We start from the raw sequence: 17,777 nt of genomic DNA on the forward strand, positions 1-17,777 counted from the left end.
TGTGTCGTTGAACACAAAAGAAGATATTTTGAATAATATGGGTAACCAAACAGTTGGACCCCATTGACTTACTACTTACCAAATACTATGGAAGTCAATGGGGCCCAACTGTTTGGTTACCTACCCATATTCTTCAGCAGAAGACAGAAATTCATACAGGTTTGGAACAAATTGAGGGTGAGTAAATGATGACAGAATTTTTCATTTTTGGGTGAAATATTACTTTAAAAATAGTTAATTGAAATAAAATAAAACATAGATATTATATGAAAAACTTAAACTTGAAAAACTTGAAGTACTAAAATTTCTACAACTAAAACTTAATAGTTGTAGTTGAAACTTAAGCAAATATAAAAAAGCATATAAAATGAACTAAAATTAAAATGTAAACTAAAATAAAAATATCACAATAAAAGCTAATTCAAAATATTAGTAAATACTATAATTATATAAAATAATTACTAAAATAACACTGCTGCTGAAGCTTTCAAATTACATATGCTGAATATGGTCTTTTTCTGGTGCTTTTATTAAAGAGATATCCTTTGTAATGTTCATTCTATTTTATATCCACAGCTCAAACTCCGTGAAGCAGCGTCCAGATCTTTTCTACCTGCAGCCCGAGGCGTCCTGCCACCCCAGCAGCCCCGTGTGGTACTCAGCCCAGCCATTGGATAGCACCATGATGGAGAGCATGCTCACACGAATCCTAGCTATACGGGACATTCATCTGGACTCTAAGCATCAGCAAAAGTACCTGGACTCGTCAGATGAAGAGAGCTCTTAATTAGAACCTACAAACTTTGAGAACTTGCTTTGAAAAAGAACTTAAAAAACCCATCATGATGACCAACATTTAATGACATCTAGGTATTACTTTTATTCAGACGGGAATGGGATGAAAACAGAAATGAAATTGTGCACAAGCTCAACAGACATTCCTTAAGTCATCTGTTCTATCATGAATGTGTTATAGACCTTTAAAATGAAATTTGGAGGGAATTGTTTGGTTTTTAGTCACAGTAGATATTGTTTCTCAGTATTTAGTATTATTTAGTGAAAGTTTTTTAAGTTCATCATGTCATTGTTGGTAACCTTTGAAAATATATGAATTCTCAGATGAATGGCTGGCTTACTTCTGGTAAGATTTGTAAGGTTTCCGTTGATCTTAACATGTTTTCTGGACAATTGCTACTTTGTACACTTATTGACATGTAAAGGAACATTCACTCTGAAAATGTTCACAACCAGAAGTCATTTGTTTTCATTGAGAATTGGTGAATTGAGCAACTCTTGGCGATGCTACAGATTTATGGGAACACTCCGATACGTGACAGTAAAGCTATAAATCTAATTCGTAGGGCTTTTTAATGGACAAACATTTATATATTCCCATGTGTGCAAGATGCAAAACAAGACCATTTTGAATGTGTCTATCTGCTGAAAATTAATTTTCTCTAGGCCACAGACGCACTGGTACAGACGGCCTCGAAGCTAATCGATGTACTAAAAGCTCCAATTCTGATCTCAGTTGGTCTTCAAGAAATAGATATTTAAGATGTCTCGCTTCTAGAAAAGATGTTAAATCAACAATGAGTGCGATGCATTCATGGAGTCAAAGTGTCGTGTCTCAGTCAATAGAGGGCAGTCCTGCTTTGTTAGTTCAAGTGACAGGACCTTGACATGGCAAAAATGGGAATCAAATAAGCAATGTTTAGACACTGATTATGCTGATATTTGCACAGATAGATGCAGCGCCAGCCTACGATGTAAAGCCAATTGTCATTCGCTACCATGGTAACAGAGACAAGAGCTGTTGCATGTGCTTCGCACTGGATTCTGAATGTGCTGCTGCTTTCAAAATCGTGCAACACATGAAAAGCACTTATATACATGCATCAGCCTTCAGTAATGGAATTATTGTTAACCAGAACGTCCCACATCAGGACCTTTAATTTAACCTGCACTGACTTTTAAGGCTAATGTAAGAGGAACAATATATAAGTGAGGCATCTGAACTATATTCAGTTGTAAAAGGGCAAGTTCTGTTTGTCTGGTCACTACCAATTGTTCGTACATGTACAATTGGGTATGACGGACAGAAAGATGCATCTCAGGGACAGATCACGTTTATATTGCCTGTTCAAAAAGAGTGTGTGGGCGTGCTCCGGGCAGATGAGGTGTGATTCGAGAGGGTTCGAGAATGAGAGGAGAGTGTGTGGGAGAGAGAAGTACAACAAAGACAGACAATCTGGCAGTGCATGACTGAATTGCCATTTGAAAAATCCAAAAACAATGTCAAACTTTGCTTTTTTAAAACCCATGCTATTGGTGTAATGTGCTAAATGTTTAAAACCCATGCTATTGGTGTAATGTGCTAAATGTTTCATTTAGATGAGGTTTTTATTTACACAAATAAGACGAGGATATTGGCAAATGCAGATAAGGTCTGATGAAAATCTAAGCCATCTTATTAGAGGTCAAACCAAATTGAGATAAAAGTGACTGAAAGGAAATGAAATGAGCAAGGCAAAAAAAGTCCTAAGCTCTTGATAAGTGCTAAAGCCCTGAAGCTGCCTCAAAACTCAGGGGAGGGAGCTGAGAGAGTGATAGTGAGGCAGCAAGAGAGGAGGGAGAGAGAGAGAGAGAGAGAGAGCTGCCGTTGGTGTTGATATAAGAGGCTATTTATCAAACCAACTGTGTTTCTGTGTGACGAAGGACAAGACTCTGAGAGCTGCAAGATAATGCTGGAATACAGACTGGATTCCTGGACACTTTTAACACCTGGACCACCGGCACACAAGGAACTTGGACTGCCCATCTGTCATCCTGCAATGCTATGATTGCCAGTTACGTCAGTGATTAACAACATGAAGAGAGGCAATGCAAAGAGACCATGGAGAAGTGTTATGTCACATTTGAATGAGGAAAAGAAGTGAGTTTTTGCTCTAATACTGCATTTTTGAAGTGTAAAGATGCTGCCTCAGGAGATTGGGAGCTCTAAATTTGGAACAGAACTGCTTATATCTGACTAAACCAAGGGGATAGACAGACATACAGCTTTTTTGTCAGTTTATAAATGAAAAGCTACTCTTTACATGGATATGTAAAGCGTACTGTCTCACAAAGTTGCTTCCTTCCCACTTTATGTCAAGCTATACATTTAAGGGAAGTATGCTTTATTTTTTATATTTTTTATTTCCAGTGGAGGTGCTGAAGCCATTTCTTGACTAACCACTTGCCATCACCTGAAGACTAGTAAGTTTTTATTTTCTTTTTTTTTTTTTTTTTTTTTTTTTTTATCATTTCTAAGAAGACTTGGTACACATGCTCTGGCAGCATCATACAATAGACTTCTGGAGGATTGTATTGGAGGTTGTGTAGAAAGCCATCGTCAAGAAGTGACACAATGGGGAAGCCATTAAGTCGTCCAGGCTGCTTACGGCAGAGCCCTTGTTGTTCAAAAAAAGTTGATGACAGGGAGGGCTACAATGAAGATGGGTACATACCTCAACGCTCCATTTATGACACAATGTGCATCAATGAACAGATCGACCACGGTTCGGCACACAGCACTCTGGGTTCGAGAAGGGGCCGAGAAACTGACTTCTCCAGTAATGGTTCCCTGGGAGCAGGTGGAGACATGTTTGACACAAGGTCTTCTGTGCTAATCAGCAGTGGCAAAAAACTGGACGAGAGGTTCATATTTGATTCTCTGAAATTAGCAAATGATGAACTAAGCAAGTCACCAAGAGGGTTTGTGAGGTCGGCATCCCCCAGCGTATCCTGCAGTTCGGCTCCAAGCGGATCCATGAACAAGCGGCTTCATCACCAGGAAAGTGGCAAGAAGGACAACCTCTGCCGTCACTCCTGGAAGGTTCTGTCTCCGCCGAAGTTCCCAGAAACTTTTGAACTCTCCCCAGGGGAAAAGACCTACTTAAACCCAGGAGTTGCCTTCTTTCCAAACAGCATCGCCTCCCCACAAATTTCACCCTTCTCTGGATCCCCTTTCTCCACTGGTACGCATACACCTTCTGTGTTCTTCTCTCCCTCCCCCTTGCCCTATCAGCAGTTCAACAGGCAATCTTTACCTATCCAACCGTCTTCACCAAGACCACCTCTGTCAGAGTTATCAGTCAGTGCCCTAATGTGTGGCCAAGAAGACCAAGACAAACTAGAGATTGGCCAAGGCATGAGGGATGATGGGTGCATGGCAAAAGATAATCTGTTTCTGACTTTTAAACCCCAGAACATTGAACCTGAAAGAGAACCGCTGCCGGCCACCCCAGAACCTGAAACTGACACAACGCCCCTTCTGCGCTCCCAAACATCAAAAAGACCTGCCGTCTCCCCCACTCCAATGGAGTCCACCTGGCCCCGGCGACTGATTGGAAGGAGAAGGACTGTAAGACAAGGTGGTGCAGTTCACAACCTCCCAATTCTTCCCCCACTACCCTCTCTGCTATTGCGGAGTGTCTCAGATAAAAAGACCATTCCCCGTCTTTCACCGTTCCCCGAGCACCAGGGAAATGTGGACGGACATCTTGACAAGTCTACATTGACAAGAGATTTGAAGGATTGCTCACTTCAAGAATGGAAGATCTTGCGAGAACAAGAGGAGCGTAAAGCTGAAGCATCCAAAAATGAGAGTGTGATTGAGGAAGCTTTAGATGAAGAGAGAAAAATGGTGCTCATACAGGAGAGTGCTGAGCCAGGCATTGAAAATACCCCTCCAGAATGTGTGGAAGAAAACTGGGAGGCTGTGTTGGAGATGGTTAATTCACTTTGGGATGAGACATGGAATGAAGATTTGCAAAATGTTGGCTCTCTAAGGCGCTGGCCTCTTTTACATCCTCCATCGGGGTTTGGTGGCTCACAAGCTCCATCTGGGACAAGCTCAGAACTGGGTGCTGAAGATATGTTGGAGATTGAGAAAATGAACCGAGAGGTTGTGGAAAGCCAAGATGATGACGAACCAATATTTCAGTACAATTTGCAAACATGTCAAGGCAAAAGTAATGTTATTGTTATTCAGCCAGGGGGCCATAAACTTGTTCATGCAAAGATCCCAACCAGTTTAGATCTTGCCACCATTGACGCCCAAATGGGTAACAAATACGACCATAGTGAATCGCCAGATTCCCACTTGACTCTAGACTCGGATTCAAGTGGTGTCTACATGTCAAATCCCAGCCAAACGAGTAGAGAGGACATCACTTCTGATAATGACAGACCTATGTCAGATCTTGGAAGTATTACTTCGCTTGTTCAAGAGGAAGAGGGTAAGGACAATGTCCGAATTACTGGAGCATACTCTTCAATTCCAAAAGCAAATAAATTGGCAACTTTCAGCAAAAAAGATCCCTCTGGGCTGAGAGCTAATAGCGTAGAGCTAGGAAGGCAAGCATTTTGTAAAGAGATTACAAACAAAGCTACAGAAATACAAGCACGCTTGAAACCCGTTGGCAAAGGATCTCTAACCCAAGAGATTCAAAACACTGTGAACACATCGACTGATTTACCTTTACCACTTTCCCCATCCAAACATGAGGCTAAAGAAACTTTATTAGTCAAGAGCGACACTGATCCATTTGTTGCCACAGATAGTTTTGTCTACCTGGCAGTATCAGTGCTGCCCCCACCCCAGGAAAGCGTGACCAAACCTGCACTGGAGGAGCCATTGCCTCCTACTTCCTTTGCCAAACCTTGCCCTTACCCTGATGAATGTGACTTCCTCTCGACAGATAGTTTTGTTTACCTGGCTGCTCCTGACTGCCACCTGCTGGTGACAGAGGGACATTCAGTATATGGTGACTCAAAAGATTCTGAATCAGAGGACAGCGGTTCTAGGGCAGATTTTGTTATTGCCTCTGCGGTAGGAGGTGATAGCGATTGGGACTCAGACCTGACTGATTCTGAACCCGAGCCAAACTCTTCCAAGCCTGCGTGGGACTACTGGGAGGAGCTAGAGCAGGGGGTGCTGCAGGAGCTATTCGGCGATGGCCAATCAGATGCAGACAAACTGCTCTATGGCAACCAAGCTCAGCAGATTTGCTGCCAGCCTGGGGAGTTGGCTGCTATTGTTGTACAGGAGCTGGAAGAGGTGTCCTCACAGTACACACAGGGGGCAGAGGCACACACTGAGGTGAATTCTGTATCCTAACTCTCATTACTGCACTGGCAAACCTATTGTATTAGAGCCCATTTAATCATTCTAATGCTAAACATCATAAACAGGTATTTTCATTTTTGTTTTCCTCTATTTCTCATTATTTAATAATGTATATATTATTTCAAAGTTGTGATGCCAACATCTACCAGTATTCACAATAAAATGTGGATGTGTTCTTGATAGCAATTTTGTTGAAGCACAGTTTAAGTCTCTCTTTTAAGCTGCATTTCTGTTTTAAAGTTTGTGTCATGGTGGACAGCTTTATGGGTTTATTGAGTTGTTATTGATTTCAATGTTATGTTGACCAGTAAGTATTTGTTATCTGATAGGTTTGGCTATTAATAGGTGATCGTGGATGCAATGTGACTATCAGAGATCAAGCATAGGAGCTTCAAATCTATTGCAGACTAATGTTACATCAATAATAGATACATTATATGCTGTGTGCTCTGTATAACAATAATTAATGTTATATGTTACCGGGATCATTTAAAAAAAAAAAAACTGACTGTGAAAGTCCTGAAGGGCAAATAGGCTGATGTAGACATTCTGACCTTGTCAATAAAGGAGCACAGTTTATAGCACAAATAATGCTTAATATGCAGTAAAATGTGTGTACTTAGCTCAGTTTATAAAGTTTAAATTCAGCAGGGAGAGTTGTTCCACTTTTTAACACATTGCAAAGGAAATGCATTCTTCCTGGGTTGTCAATAAATGAAATGTGAAGGATCTAAGTCTTAATTTCTTCACTTAATTTCTTTTCATTCTTAGCTGTTTACTTAGCATGCTGTTGGATAGCCTTCTATACCCCCCCAGCATTCTTTCCATTGCACCATCTGTCTCATGGCCTATATATATATGATTTCTCATGTGAATTATTTGGGATGAGAGTGAAGGAGCCTGAAATTCTGGTGGTTTTTGTAGAGGCCAAAGGGGCTATTTTTAGTTAAATTAATTAGTTCAGTGTGAATGAGGCCAAACTGAATGCATTGTGTGCCAAGATAATACATAAGTGGGTCGTGTGCATTAGATTTTGCTGCCGCCCATCGTTGTTCCTCAGTAACCTACATTATGCTTGTTTTGTTCCATCTGTTATGCATACTATGCATCAACAGTGTCACTGTTGTATCTGGGTCCAACCTGAATCTTTTGGCTTTGACCGAATATCCTGTAGCCAGACATGACATGCATTCCCATCACTGTGATGTCTCTATTATAGGTCTCATGAAATGGTTTTAAGATCTTTTAGCAAGGTCAGGCAAAATCATAATTTAAGAACAGTCTCCCGCTCTCTCTTTCAGGTCAGGTCAGAGTTAGGCAGAATGTGGAATAACATGGTTTCAGACTACTCATACTACTCTGGAGGCAGTTGTGGCCTAATCGTTAGCGAGTCCGACTGGTAGCCCAAAGGTTGCTCGTTCAATTCAGTACCGACTGAGGTGCCCTTGAGCAAGGCACCAAACCCCAAATCGCTCCTGGGGGCACCACAGCATAATGGCTGCCCACTGCTCCTGGTGTGTATCATGGTTTGCAGTGTGTGTTCACTAACTTTGTTGGGTTAAATGCAGAGGACAAATTCCGAGTATGGGTCGGCCTTCACATGTCACATTCACTTACTCTTAATCTTACTATTTCTGCCTGTATCTTTATATGATTGGATACAGGAAAGGGGAAATCAACAGTTACACAACAACAAAATGGGCAAGAACAGAAAAGTTGGTGTAAGCTGCTTCATGTTGTTTGAATCCATTTTGAAGATTTGGGGGTAAACTGAAGCATTCTCGGAAATAAAGTGTACTTTCACCATGGTCAATGGACCACATTTTATATTGCTTATATGATATATATAATAAAATGTTTTTACTTCAACTCAAAGGCTTGGGGTCGGTAATATTTATAATGGTTTTTTTTTGGTGAGTATAAGAAGTCTCTTATGCACACCGGAGCTGCGTTTGTTTGATAAAAAATATAGTAAAAAAGATATTGTGAAATATTTTCACATAATTATTATTTAAAATAAGTTTTCTATTTTAACATATTTTAAAATGTCTTTTATTAGAATTTTTGATGAATGTAAAGTTCAAAAGAACAACATTCATTTGAAATAAAAATGTACTGTCACTTTTGATTAATTTAATGCATCCTTGCTAAAATAGGCTGGAATATATATATATATATATATATATATATATATATATATATATATATATATATATATATATATATATATATATATATACATTCATACATACATCCATACAGTATAGCCGAAAAGTTTGTGGTGGTATTTCTAAAAGTGTGTGTATGCTCGTGTGTACGTGTGGGTGGGTGTGTGTGTGTGTGGGATAGATTGTTTGCTGTGTGCATTTGAGTCGAAGCCAGGGCACATGTGTAGGAGGAGCTGCACAGAGTGAGTGAATCATACATTAGGACATTTGCTGTATTCTTTCTGGTCAATGTATCGAAAATTGAAAGATTATCTTCAGGTTAGCAACATGCAATTCTTAGAAATTTTTCAAGTCGGATAAAATGCTTAGGATGCAGGAAGCGCGTTTTATTCTCACGTTATCATTGAAACATATTCAAATAAATACCTACTTATTTTTTTTTATTTTTTTTGCCCTTGGTGTGCAGTGTATACATTTGTGTGTGGTGTGTGAGTCTGAGTGAGATAGAAAAGGTAGGAGGCATGTAATCATTGGTTGCTGAAGGCAAAAGATCAAGAGTTGCTTCTTATGTAACATGTAAATGAAAGTGCACTGGGCACTGTGTGCTAAAAGATTTTATTTTTAAATGCATTCTAGGTACAAAAAGCAGTGTAGGCTGACTGAAATTTGGACAGAAAAGATCCAGAGAGCGTCAGATGAATTATACCAAAGTCCTTTGTCTCTGATTATACTGAGAGTTTGAAATGCTGTTAAGAAATTTGATGTGACATATTTGGCCTTAATGCAAGTCATTTTAAAGGAATAGTAAACCAAAAACTGTAATTCTGCCTTCATTTACTGAAAGTATGACGTTCTTGAATCTGTGGAACACAAAAGGAGTAGTTCATATTAGAGCTGGTGTTGATGAAAGTGGGCAAAAAAAAAAGAAGAAGCCAAAAAACACAATAATAGTGACCTTCATAATAATATAAATACTATAATAGTGACCAACCTTGCAGGCTATCGCAGGAATGTTCATAGAATTGGTTGGAAATGGTCATTCAGGAATGACTCCACTATTTTCTCTATCTCTTTACGCCTGGCGGGGTTGCCTATGAAAATCACACAAATAAATCAGCTAATGCATGCAAACACTCATTTATTATAAACAGTAGCTAGAGAACAAACACCTGTGTATATTTCGAAAGCAAAGTCATCCTAGTAAGCTCCTACATAACACTATATAATAACTAGCTAGATTTAAAGTCGGCATGAAATAAAAAATTCAACCTATTTTCTAAATATGTGATAATGATCGATTCCACGGAATTTAATAAATATTAAAAAAGTCATAATTTTGAAACATAAGGGTGAGTAAATGATGACAGATATCTTATTTTTGGGCGAACTATCCTGTTAATATAACAATAACCTTTCACGTCCACTGCCAATTTCAGAAAACCAATGAAACCAAGGTAACATTTGCACCTAAGTTAGATTTTATAGATATTGTATACTGAACAAGCACACAAAACTTTAAAATGCATGGTACTTCTAGAGGCATGTAAATTTTCAGGTCGATACCATATTTGCATAGAACAAGCTGACATTGATAGTGAAATATTCAGTCAAGCTAACCTCGCCCAGCTTTTTTCCCTATTTTTAGATGCATTGTGCTTTTAAAGTTAATTCTAAAGTGCATTTAAATTCTAACAAAAATTCATATATTTTTATAAATACATCAAATATATGGTTAAAATCCTGACTTCCAGAGACATGATATAAAAAAAAGCTATCTATCTCAATGAGGTTGTAAATGTCTTTCAACATACCATTAAAGTCTATTTTAGTGTCCTTAAATTTTTGTGAACCCAAGTTTCGGCTGCTGGAGAGAGTGGGATCCGGTCTTTTAGATCGTTTCGGTGGCAACTGTGACATTATACAGTATTTTAGTATACGCTTTCCAATGAGATAAACCATTTCGCAGATACACATAAAGATGCAGAGAACAGAGGAGGCCACCATGAAGAGGGTGAAGATTTTCTTCTCTGTAGGGCGTGAGATGAAACAATCCACCGTATTGGGACAAGGGTCCAGCGAGCACTTGGTGATGCGGGGGAGGTCAAATCCTTCATAGATGTGATGAAGAATATAGAGAAAAGCAGTATCAATCACCGCTTTAAAGATCAAGCTAATCAGGTAGGTCCACCAAAGACCCCCGCGTTTTTTCCCAGGGTTGGCGTATAAGTGGCTGCCCTTGTGAACGGCAGTGTACTTCTGGTCTTTTTCCTTTCTGTATATGACGTGGGCTACGACCAAGAGCGACGGACATGTGACAAAGACGAGCTGTAAGGCCCACAGACGGATGTGAGAGATGGGGAACGTGCTGTCATAGCAGACGTTGGTGCAGCCGGGCTGCTCGGTGTTGCACTCGAAGTTCTCGTCACCCCAAACACTCTGAGCCGCCACCACAAACACCAGTACACGGAACACAAACACCACGGACAGCCACACTCGACCAAAAACTGTCGAATATTTATTGACCCCGCTAAGAAGGGACTCCAGTCCTATCCAGTTCATCCCTGATCACAAACACTGTCCTGCAATAAACACACAGTTATACATGATTAATCATAACACTCAAAAGAGACACTTTTGCATAATATAGGGCATTTTAGTTTGGGTCAGTGAATCTCTTGACAACTGGTGTCATGAATGTATGGTCTAAATTTAACCAAAAACTTAATGGGTTTTTTTTTTTTGGTCATTTTTTTGTGTTGCTGATTATCTTTTTAATTAGCCAGTGTAGATTTGGTCTTTGATTAATATTTAAACTCCAGAGGCATTTAGTCACACATAACACATTCTCCAGATTGTTCCTAAAAATCTAATCAGAAAGTTTGCAAAACTGATTCTGTTCCAAGCACTTTAAATATTATGACAGGTAACTGTTTTTTTATATTTATAATAAGGTGGGTTTTTTTTGTCACAAGGATGACACATTTCAATATAACAAGCCAGAGTTGACACATTTAACCAAACAGGTTTTCACTTGCTCATTATACATTATTGCCGTTATGATTTTGCTGGCAGAAATGTGGATTTGTCATACTGTTGGATCACACCTGGGTTTGTTGTCTCATAGCTGCTCCCAGGTGTTTTAGCATTTTAGTAATACATTGTAAGTACGCGTGTATGTGTAATATTATATATATATAAATATATATTATATATATATAAAGTTTATATATATATATATATATATATATATATATATATATATATATATATATATATATATATATATATATATATATATACTTACCAGCCACACCTGTTCAACTGCTTGTTAGCACAAATATATAATCAGCCAATCACATGACAGCAACTCAATGCATTTAGGCAAGTAGACATGGTCAAGACAAGAAGAATATTTCAGAACATTTTCACACAAAACCATCTCTAGGGTTTACAGAGAATGGTCAGAAAAAAAAAAGAAAATATCCAGTGATCGGCAGTTCTGTGGGAGTGAAAATGCCTTGCTGATGCCAAAGATCAGAAGAGATTGGCCAGACTAAACGAGACAAGCAACAGTAACTCAAATAATATATTTATATATAATATAAGAAGACTTTTATGCTCACCAAGGCTGCATTTATTTGATTAAAAATACTGTTAAAGCAGTAATATTGTGAACCATTATTACTATTTAATGCAAGTTAATAATTTATAACAACTGTTTTCTATTGTAATATATTTTAAAATGTAGGCCTAATTTATTCCTGTGATGGCAAAGCTGAATTTTCAGTATCATTTCTTCAGTCTTCAGTGTCACATAATCCTTCATTTTCTTCATCCTTCTTTAAAAAAATGAATAAATAAGCTTTCCATTGATGTATGGTTTGTTAGGATAGGAAAAAATTAGGCCCGAGATACAACTATTTGAAAATCTGGAATCTGAGAGTGTAAAAAAAAAAATGTAAACATTGAGAAAATCGCCTTTAAAGTTGTCAATTTATGTTCACGATTTTTCTGCATCCACTCACAATATATATATATTTTTCACATATTTACAGTAGGAAATGTACTAAATATCTTCATGGAACATGAGCTCTACTTAATATCCTAATGATTTTTGGCATAAAAGAAAAATCGATAATTTTGACCCATACGATGTATTGTTGGCTATTGCCACAAATATACCCATACTACTGACTGGTTTTGTGATCCAGGGTCACAAATAAGCTTATAAGCTTGTGTATTTCATACAGCTTATTACAATGTTGATAAGACCAATCTTTGTTGGTTATTACTCAGTAATAATGCATAAAAGAAGAACTTACCGTGTTTTACAGCAAAAAGGATATGTATTGAAACAGGAACCGCAATATAATGAGGAAACGGTTATACTAAAATCTCTTATCAATCCTGTCCATCCTGATCTCGGGACTTGCCGCCATACCTGCAAGTACACCTGTTTTGATGAAGCAGCTTCACCTGGAGGGTGTGGTGTTGCTGGACTGTGGGTGGTGCATCATGCTATTATTCATTAGATATTGTCAGACGGGACTGTAATGTGAGTAAGCCTATAATTTGCAACAAGCCTCGCTGCCTTGTCATGTCATCACTGCCACACCTAGCAAACATTATAAAATACAGGAAAACATACATTACATTTTTCACAAAGATCATATTAATAATTAATATTACAAATCAGACTGCAGGGATATAATGTTATCGGTTGGGCTGTGAATAGAAAAAATAAAATGAATTCATGCTATAACTCTTTCACACCATGAGATGGTGACATAACCTCATCTTTAAAAATCTGTGCAACTTCCAAGCTATGGGCAGATTTTTCTCAACGTAAATATTGCATCTCCAATGTTTCAGCTAGATGTTTAATTGAATGATATAGCCTATGTGACCATTTTTATTTTTTTTTATTTTTTACATTATGAAGACCTGTGCACTATTAACCTAATTTATTTAATAAAAACCAAAACATTCATGTTTATTTAATTGTTATATTTTATTGAAAGGTTATATGTTAAATATGATATAATAAAATGGAAAGTATATAATTTTCCCTTGTCTGATAATAAAATATAATATTGTTAATACTGATAATAATAAAAAATAATAACAAACTAACAACCATTAAAATATACAGGGCATGTCGTCATGAGAAAAATCAACGTGATTGGACGAGACCCGTTTGCGGATAAAAATGTAACATTCGAGTGTAAAGGTGTGGGTTTATTGCCCACGTGACTGCGGCCAGCCAATCAGTGCTCATCTGTGCTGACCGGAATTGTCGCCTGGTTACGGGAGCTCTACGGTAGAGGAGAGCTAGCAGCGTCTCTCAATCCGCTTTCTTTTTGTCACGGTAGTCATATATACCGTCATCTCTCTGTAAGTATCTATATGATATCGTATTTATATTTTCCTGTTATTTATAAACATCTCGATGAATGATTAATTATTAACTTGTGCGGATATGTATTTAACATATACGCATTTAGCAGCTAAAACACATATGCTAGCAGAACAAGACCGAACTAATCTCGTAAAAAAACATTTGGTTATTTTTTGAAGAATGTTTACCGTTGTAATGTATTTATATCATGTTTCTTATTGTATACATATGTATTAATTATTTAGTAAACTAGGCTGTGTTCATTGATGTCAACGACTTCTGCTTTTATGAAACCATAGCCTATCATATTCACACAATGATGCAGTGGGTGTTAAGGGCTTGGTGTTGTTCTTGTAGAGATGAACAAAATAATGATCTTATGTTGAATTAAATGGTTGTTTAATTTGTCTTCAACAACATGTGTGGTCAGCAAATGTGGAAACCCATTGTGTTCCATGCACACATATTTCTTTGTCTTAAAGGGATAGTTCAACCAAAATTGCATTTTGTTTGTGTTTGTAATTTACTGTCCCTCATGTCTTTCCAATCCAAAGTATGATTTTATTTCTTCCGTGGAACACAAGACAAAGGAGGGTGTTAGACAGAAAGACATCCTCAGTCACCATTCACTCACGTTGTGTAGGAGAAAACATGCGAAGGAAGTCAATAGGACTGAGTCTGTCATTCTGCATAACATCTCCCTTTGTTTTCCACAGCAGAAAGAAAATGATATGGGTTTGGATTGGAAGAAGGTTGGTCAGTGACAGAGTTTTCCATTTTTGTGTAAACTATCTCTTTAAGAATGAGATAATGGTCAAAAATAGACTTGGGCAGTGGATGCGGTGAGTGAGATATGAATGTGTAGATTGGCTTCAGCATTTTTGCTCCTTTTAAGATTCATCTGATGGCGTATTAACATTTGAATGCAATCTCAAATGTTTTGTCTCTGTTAAATGTTATAAAAGATAAGCTTTTATAACATAAATCTGTACTAACACAAATAGACAAGCACTAGCTGTTTTCCTTTTTTCATTCCTGACTTGTTGGAGCTCATCCTGGAATGAAGAAAAGTCTTGTTTAGTGCTTGTTTTATGTTGATTATCTTTTCTAGGTGCAAAGTAGAGACAGTCACGAATGGTGGAGATAGAATGCTGAGTTCTCAACTTGTTTTCTGTTCACTTATTGAAAGTAAGTGCCTGATAGGAGATAATAATTACACCGATTGCTAAACATTTTCCATATATATCATCGTGTTAGGATGCTGTATGCTTTTATGATGAGAGTTTATAATCCATCGAATGGCTGAAGTCAATATCAGCTGAAGTGGAATGAGGTCTCTCTTCAGCTGTAGGCTACATCCAGTAACCATTTGGTGTTAATGGTGACATGTTTTGATTGACTGCACTTGCTGGTTGTGATGGTTTAGGATTCACTGCCCTGGTTATTTATCGGTCACTGTCATTCTCTTATTCCAGGCTGCACATTTATGGCGTTTGTCAGTGTGAGTGGAGACTTCTGCCAGGCACAGCACCTGGTCATCGTGGACAAGTGAACAGAGGGCCTGCCATATGAAGATTATACTACCTGACTGCCCGTCTTACATTCTGCACTTTCGGGGAGCATCCTTTTTTTTTGTCCAAAGTTGAAGTGTATGAATTGGTTCGAGCCAATCCAGGTACTAGAGAGCGAATCGTTTTTCCCTCTCTCTAGTGCCAACTGATCATCTCTCCTCTCCTGAATGGGGTAATTATAAATTGCGAATCAGAAGGATCGTCCCCTTCTTTAGTATTTATTTTAAAACCGTGGGAGCGTGAAAGTGGTTTCCTTCTCCTGTTCCCCTTTTTTAGAACATTCAGAGATTTGCCTAAAAGTCAAAGCGCTTAGATATTTTGAAATCATTACTTCTACCCCTGTTGAAGATTCGGAAGTTGTTGGGTTCTTTCCCTCCCTCCGTCAAGTACTTTTAAAACTTCATTCGAGTGTCAAAATGAATCGCCCTGCTCCTGTTGAGATCACTTACGAATGCATGAGATTTCTCATCACCCACAATCCCACCAATTCACAACTGACCAAGTTTACAGAGGTAAGTCTCTAGATGGTTGAGGTTAACAGGAATAGCGATGTTAACGTGAGTGGCAAAGCTGAATATTTCTTTTATTTGTCTCTGTCTGTTAGGAACTGAAGAGCTTTGGAGTGCAGACGCTCGTCCGGGTTTGTGATGCAACTTATGACAAGGCACCAGTGGAAAAAGAAGGCATTGAAGTTTTGGTGAGATTTGCTATTAACCCCTAAAGAGAATTTAGTGATTATTGCATATGTTTTATTTACTTCTCTCCACTCTTATGATTGCACTTAAATTGAAATGCGTTTTTCTTTAGGATTGGCCTTTTGACGATGGTTGTTCGCCCCCTGACCAAATTGTTGATGACTGGTTGAACCTTCTCAAATGTAAATTCAAGGACGAACCAGGCTGTTGCATTGCCGTACATTGTGTTGCTGGATTGGGACGGTACGTATTATCAGGACATGGATATGAAATGTTGCTCACTGATCTATTACACTGTCATTTTTTTAGTTATCTTGGACCAAATGTGCAGTTACACGTTTTGGGAACATTTTGTGCTGTGATGTGAACTTCAGCATTTATCTAGATCAGTTTGTGACCTGACTTGTGACTTATTTCAAATAGTTTTAAATGAGACACAGCATTTTTTTGTGTTCAGAGCTCCTGTCTTGGTGGCCATAGCCTTAATCGAATGCGGGATGATGTACGAAGATGCCGTCGAGTTTATTCGTCAGTGAGTCACAAACAAAGTTTCGTTTCTTTTTCTGTAGGATATGATTTTGTTGGTCTTTTTGTGACGTGGATGATCATTTTTCTTTTAGGAAAAGGCGTGGGGCTTTTAATGCCAAACAACTTATGTACCTTGAAAAATACAAACCCAAGATGCGCCTGCGCTTCAAGGATGCCAATGGTCAAAACTGCTGCGTTCAGTAGAGCAACATTCGTTCTGGAAAAGGATCTTTGGAAACTATTGACATTTTTATTGTTAGTGTTGTTATGATCAGTTTTTGTTTGATTATTATCTCAGACCAGGATTTTGCTGTATTACAGTGCCAAGCACACAAACAGGTTAGACAGCATTAGTGTTGGGGGTTTTTTTTTGACCGAACAGTCTGGCCAATCATGTAAACTCACAGGCAAAGTGGGATATCACTAGTGATGTTTTTCATTGTGGCAAACATAATGATTTACTGCAGTTGTTAGTGTTTTAAGCCCTCTCTAAAACTAAGTGTCCCCTGTTGTCTGGATTGTGTAACAATATCCTGCAGTACATGAAAAAATCACTTTGGTGGTGAATATCTGTCAGCTTCTCCAAAGTTACATGGGCACAACTACTGTATCTAATGTTATAGATATTAAACATTCCAAGATATATTCACAGCACTGTTGGACACTAGATTGTGGTGGTCAGTAAAATGGACATGATGCAGATCCTAGATAATTCAATCAACAAAAGAATGAGATAAACTCTAAACTGATTGAAATGAGTCATTCAAATAATAACAATAAAAAAACAAATAATTTTATTGTCTTGTGTTTTTTTCTTCTTCTCTTACATTCATTTGGCTATAATGCAGGTGGAAAATAAATATTTACATGGAAAGACGTGTTACACAGTAGTATGTTCTAGTGTCAGATTGTAAAACTAAATATATCGTTATCATGGTATTGAATTATTTCAATATTGATGTAGAATGTAAAACATTTTAAACAATGCCATTGTGCTACATTAGGACGTTTAAAAAATGATAATATCATGGTACTTTTGTTTGTTTGAACATAAAGGATGTATCTTGTATCATTACACGTAATCGACTAAACTGCATTACTCTTTCATCTTTAAAAGAAAAAGTGATGAATGTAATCCTTTTTTTAAATATATATAATTATTGTTAAAGAATTAATTTTTTAATCGATACGCAGAGAATATTCGTGTTATTTCGAGCATGTGGACTTCTCTCTCGGTGGTGTTTT

At 37.8% G+C, this 17,777-nt stretch overlaps 3 protein-coding genes across 7 annotated transcripts in view; 2 read left to right on the top strand and 1 right to left on the bottom strand.

Moving 5' to 3' along the window:
* LOC308679582 (zinc finger MYM-type protein 4) overlaps positions 1–1,352 on the top strand; it is a 36,265-nt gene extending 34,913 nt beyond the window's left edge. For all 3 annotated transcript variants that reach the window (XM_081347109.1, XM_081347111.1, XM_081347110.1), the window contains one exon: positions 577–1,352. In XM_081347109.1, the coding sequence (XP_081203235.1) occupies positions 577–787 (211 nt within the window). In that variant the 3' untranslated portion in view covers positions 788–1,352. The remainder of the gene's footprint in view (positions 1–576) is intronic.
* Positions 1,353–8,936: 7,584 nt separating this feature from the next.
* Positions 8,937–12,867, bottom strand: gjb9a (gap junction protein beta 9a). The gene is made up of 4 exons (XM_081394104.1): positions 12,663–12,867; positions 10,152–10,919; positions 9,332–9,431; positions 8,937–9,200 (listed from the first exon to the last, which is right to left on the bottom strand). The coding sequence occupies exons 2-3, from the start codon at positions 10,897–10,899 to the stop codon at positions 9,355–9,357; spliced, it is 825 nt and encodes a 274-aa protein (XP_081250230.1). The 5' UTR covers positions 10,900–10,919; positions 12,663–12,867; the 3' UTR covers positions 8,937–9,200; positions 9,332–9,354.
* Positions 12,868–13,572: 705 nt separating this feature from the next.
* Positions 13,573–17,297, top strand: ptp4a2a (protein tyrosine phosphatase 4A2a). Of its 3 annotated transcripts, none has more exons than XM_081393921.1 (8): positions 13,592–13,734; positions 14,850–14,926; positions 15,214–15,481; positions 15,586–15,821; positions 15,914–16,006; positions 16,117–16,247; positions 16,462–16,536; positions 16,625–17,297. In XM_081393921.1, the coding sequence occupies exons 4-8, from the start codon at positions 15,726–15,728 to the stop codon at positions 16,734–16,736; spliced, it is 507 nt and encodes a 168-aa protein (XP_081250047.1). In that variant the 5' UTR covers positions 13,592–13,734; positions 14,850–14,926; positions 15,214–15,481; positions 15,586–15,725; the 3' UTR covers positions 16,737–17,297. The 3 variants fall into 3 exon arrangements, with proteins under 3 accessions (XP_081250046.1, XP_081250047.1, XP_081250048.1); XM_081393922.1 differs by having other exon boundaries at positions 13,633–13,734; positions 15,658–15,821; XM_081393920.1 differs by having other exon boundaries at positions 13,573–13,734; positions 15,214–15,821.
* The last annotated feature ends 480 nt before the right edge of the window (positions 17,298–17,777 follow it).

Source organism: Scardinius erythrophthalmus, assembly GCF_964197995.2.
Source record: "Scardinius erythrophthalmus genome assembly, chromosome: 19".
Taxonomy (NCBI): domain Eukaryota; kingdom Metazoa; phylum Chordata; class Actinopteri; order Cypriniformes; family Leuciscidae; genus Scardinius; species Scardinius erythrophthalmus.

Excerpts from the sequence above, each read along its gene's own strand:
- gjb9a (XM_081394104.1), bottom strand. The coding sequence starts at position 10,899 with ATGAACTGGATAGGACTGGAGTCCCTTCTTAGCGGGGTCAATAAATAT. Across the intron at positions 9,432-10,151 it reads CACTAAAATAGACTTTAATG|GCAACCCCGCCAGGCGTAAA; the intron begins GTATGTTGAAAG and ends TGATTTTCATAG.
- ptp4a2a (XM_081393920.1), top strand. The coding sequence starts at position 15,726 with ATGAATCGCCCTGCTCCTGTTGAGATCACTTACGAATGCATGAGATTT. Across the intron at positions 16,248-16,461 it reads TGTGTTGCTGGATTGGGACG|AGCTCCTGTCTTGGTGGCCA; the intron begins GTACGTATTATC and ends TTTTGTGTTCAG. Across the intron at positions 16,537-16,624 it reads GCCGTCGAGTTTATTCGTCA|GAAAAGGCGTGGGGCTTTTA; the intron begins GTGAGTCACAAA and ends TTTTTCTTTTAG.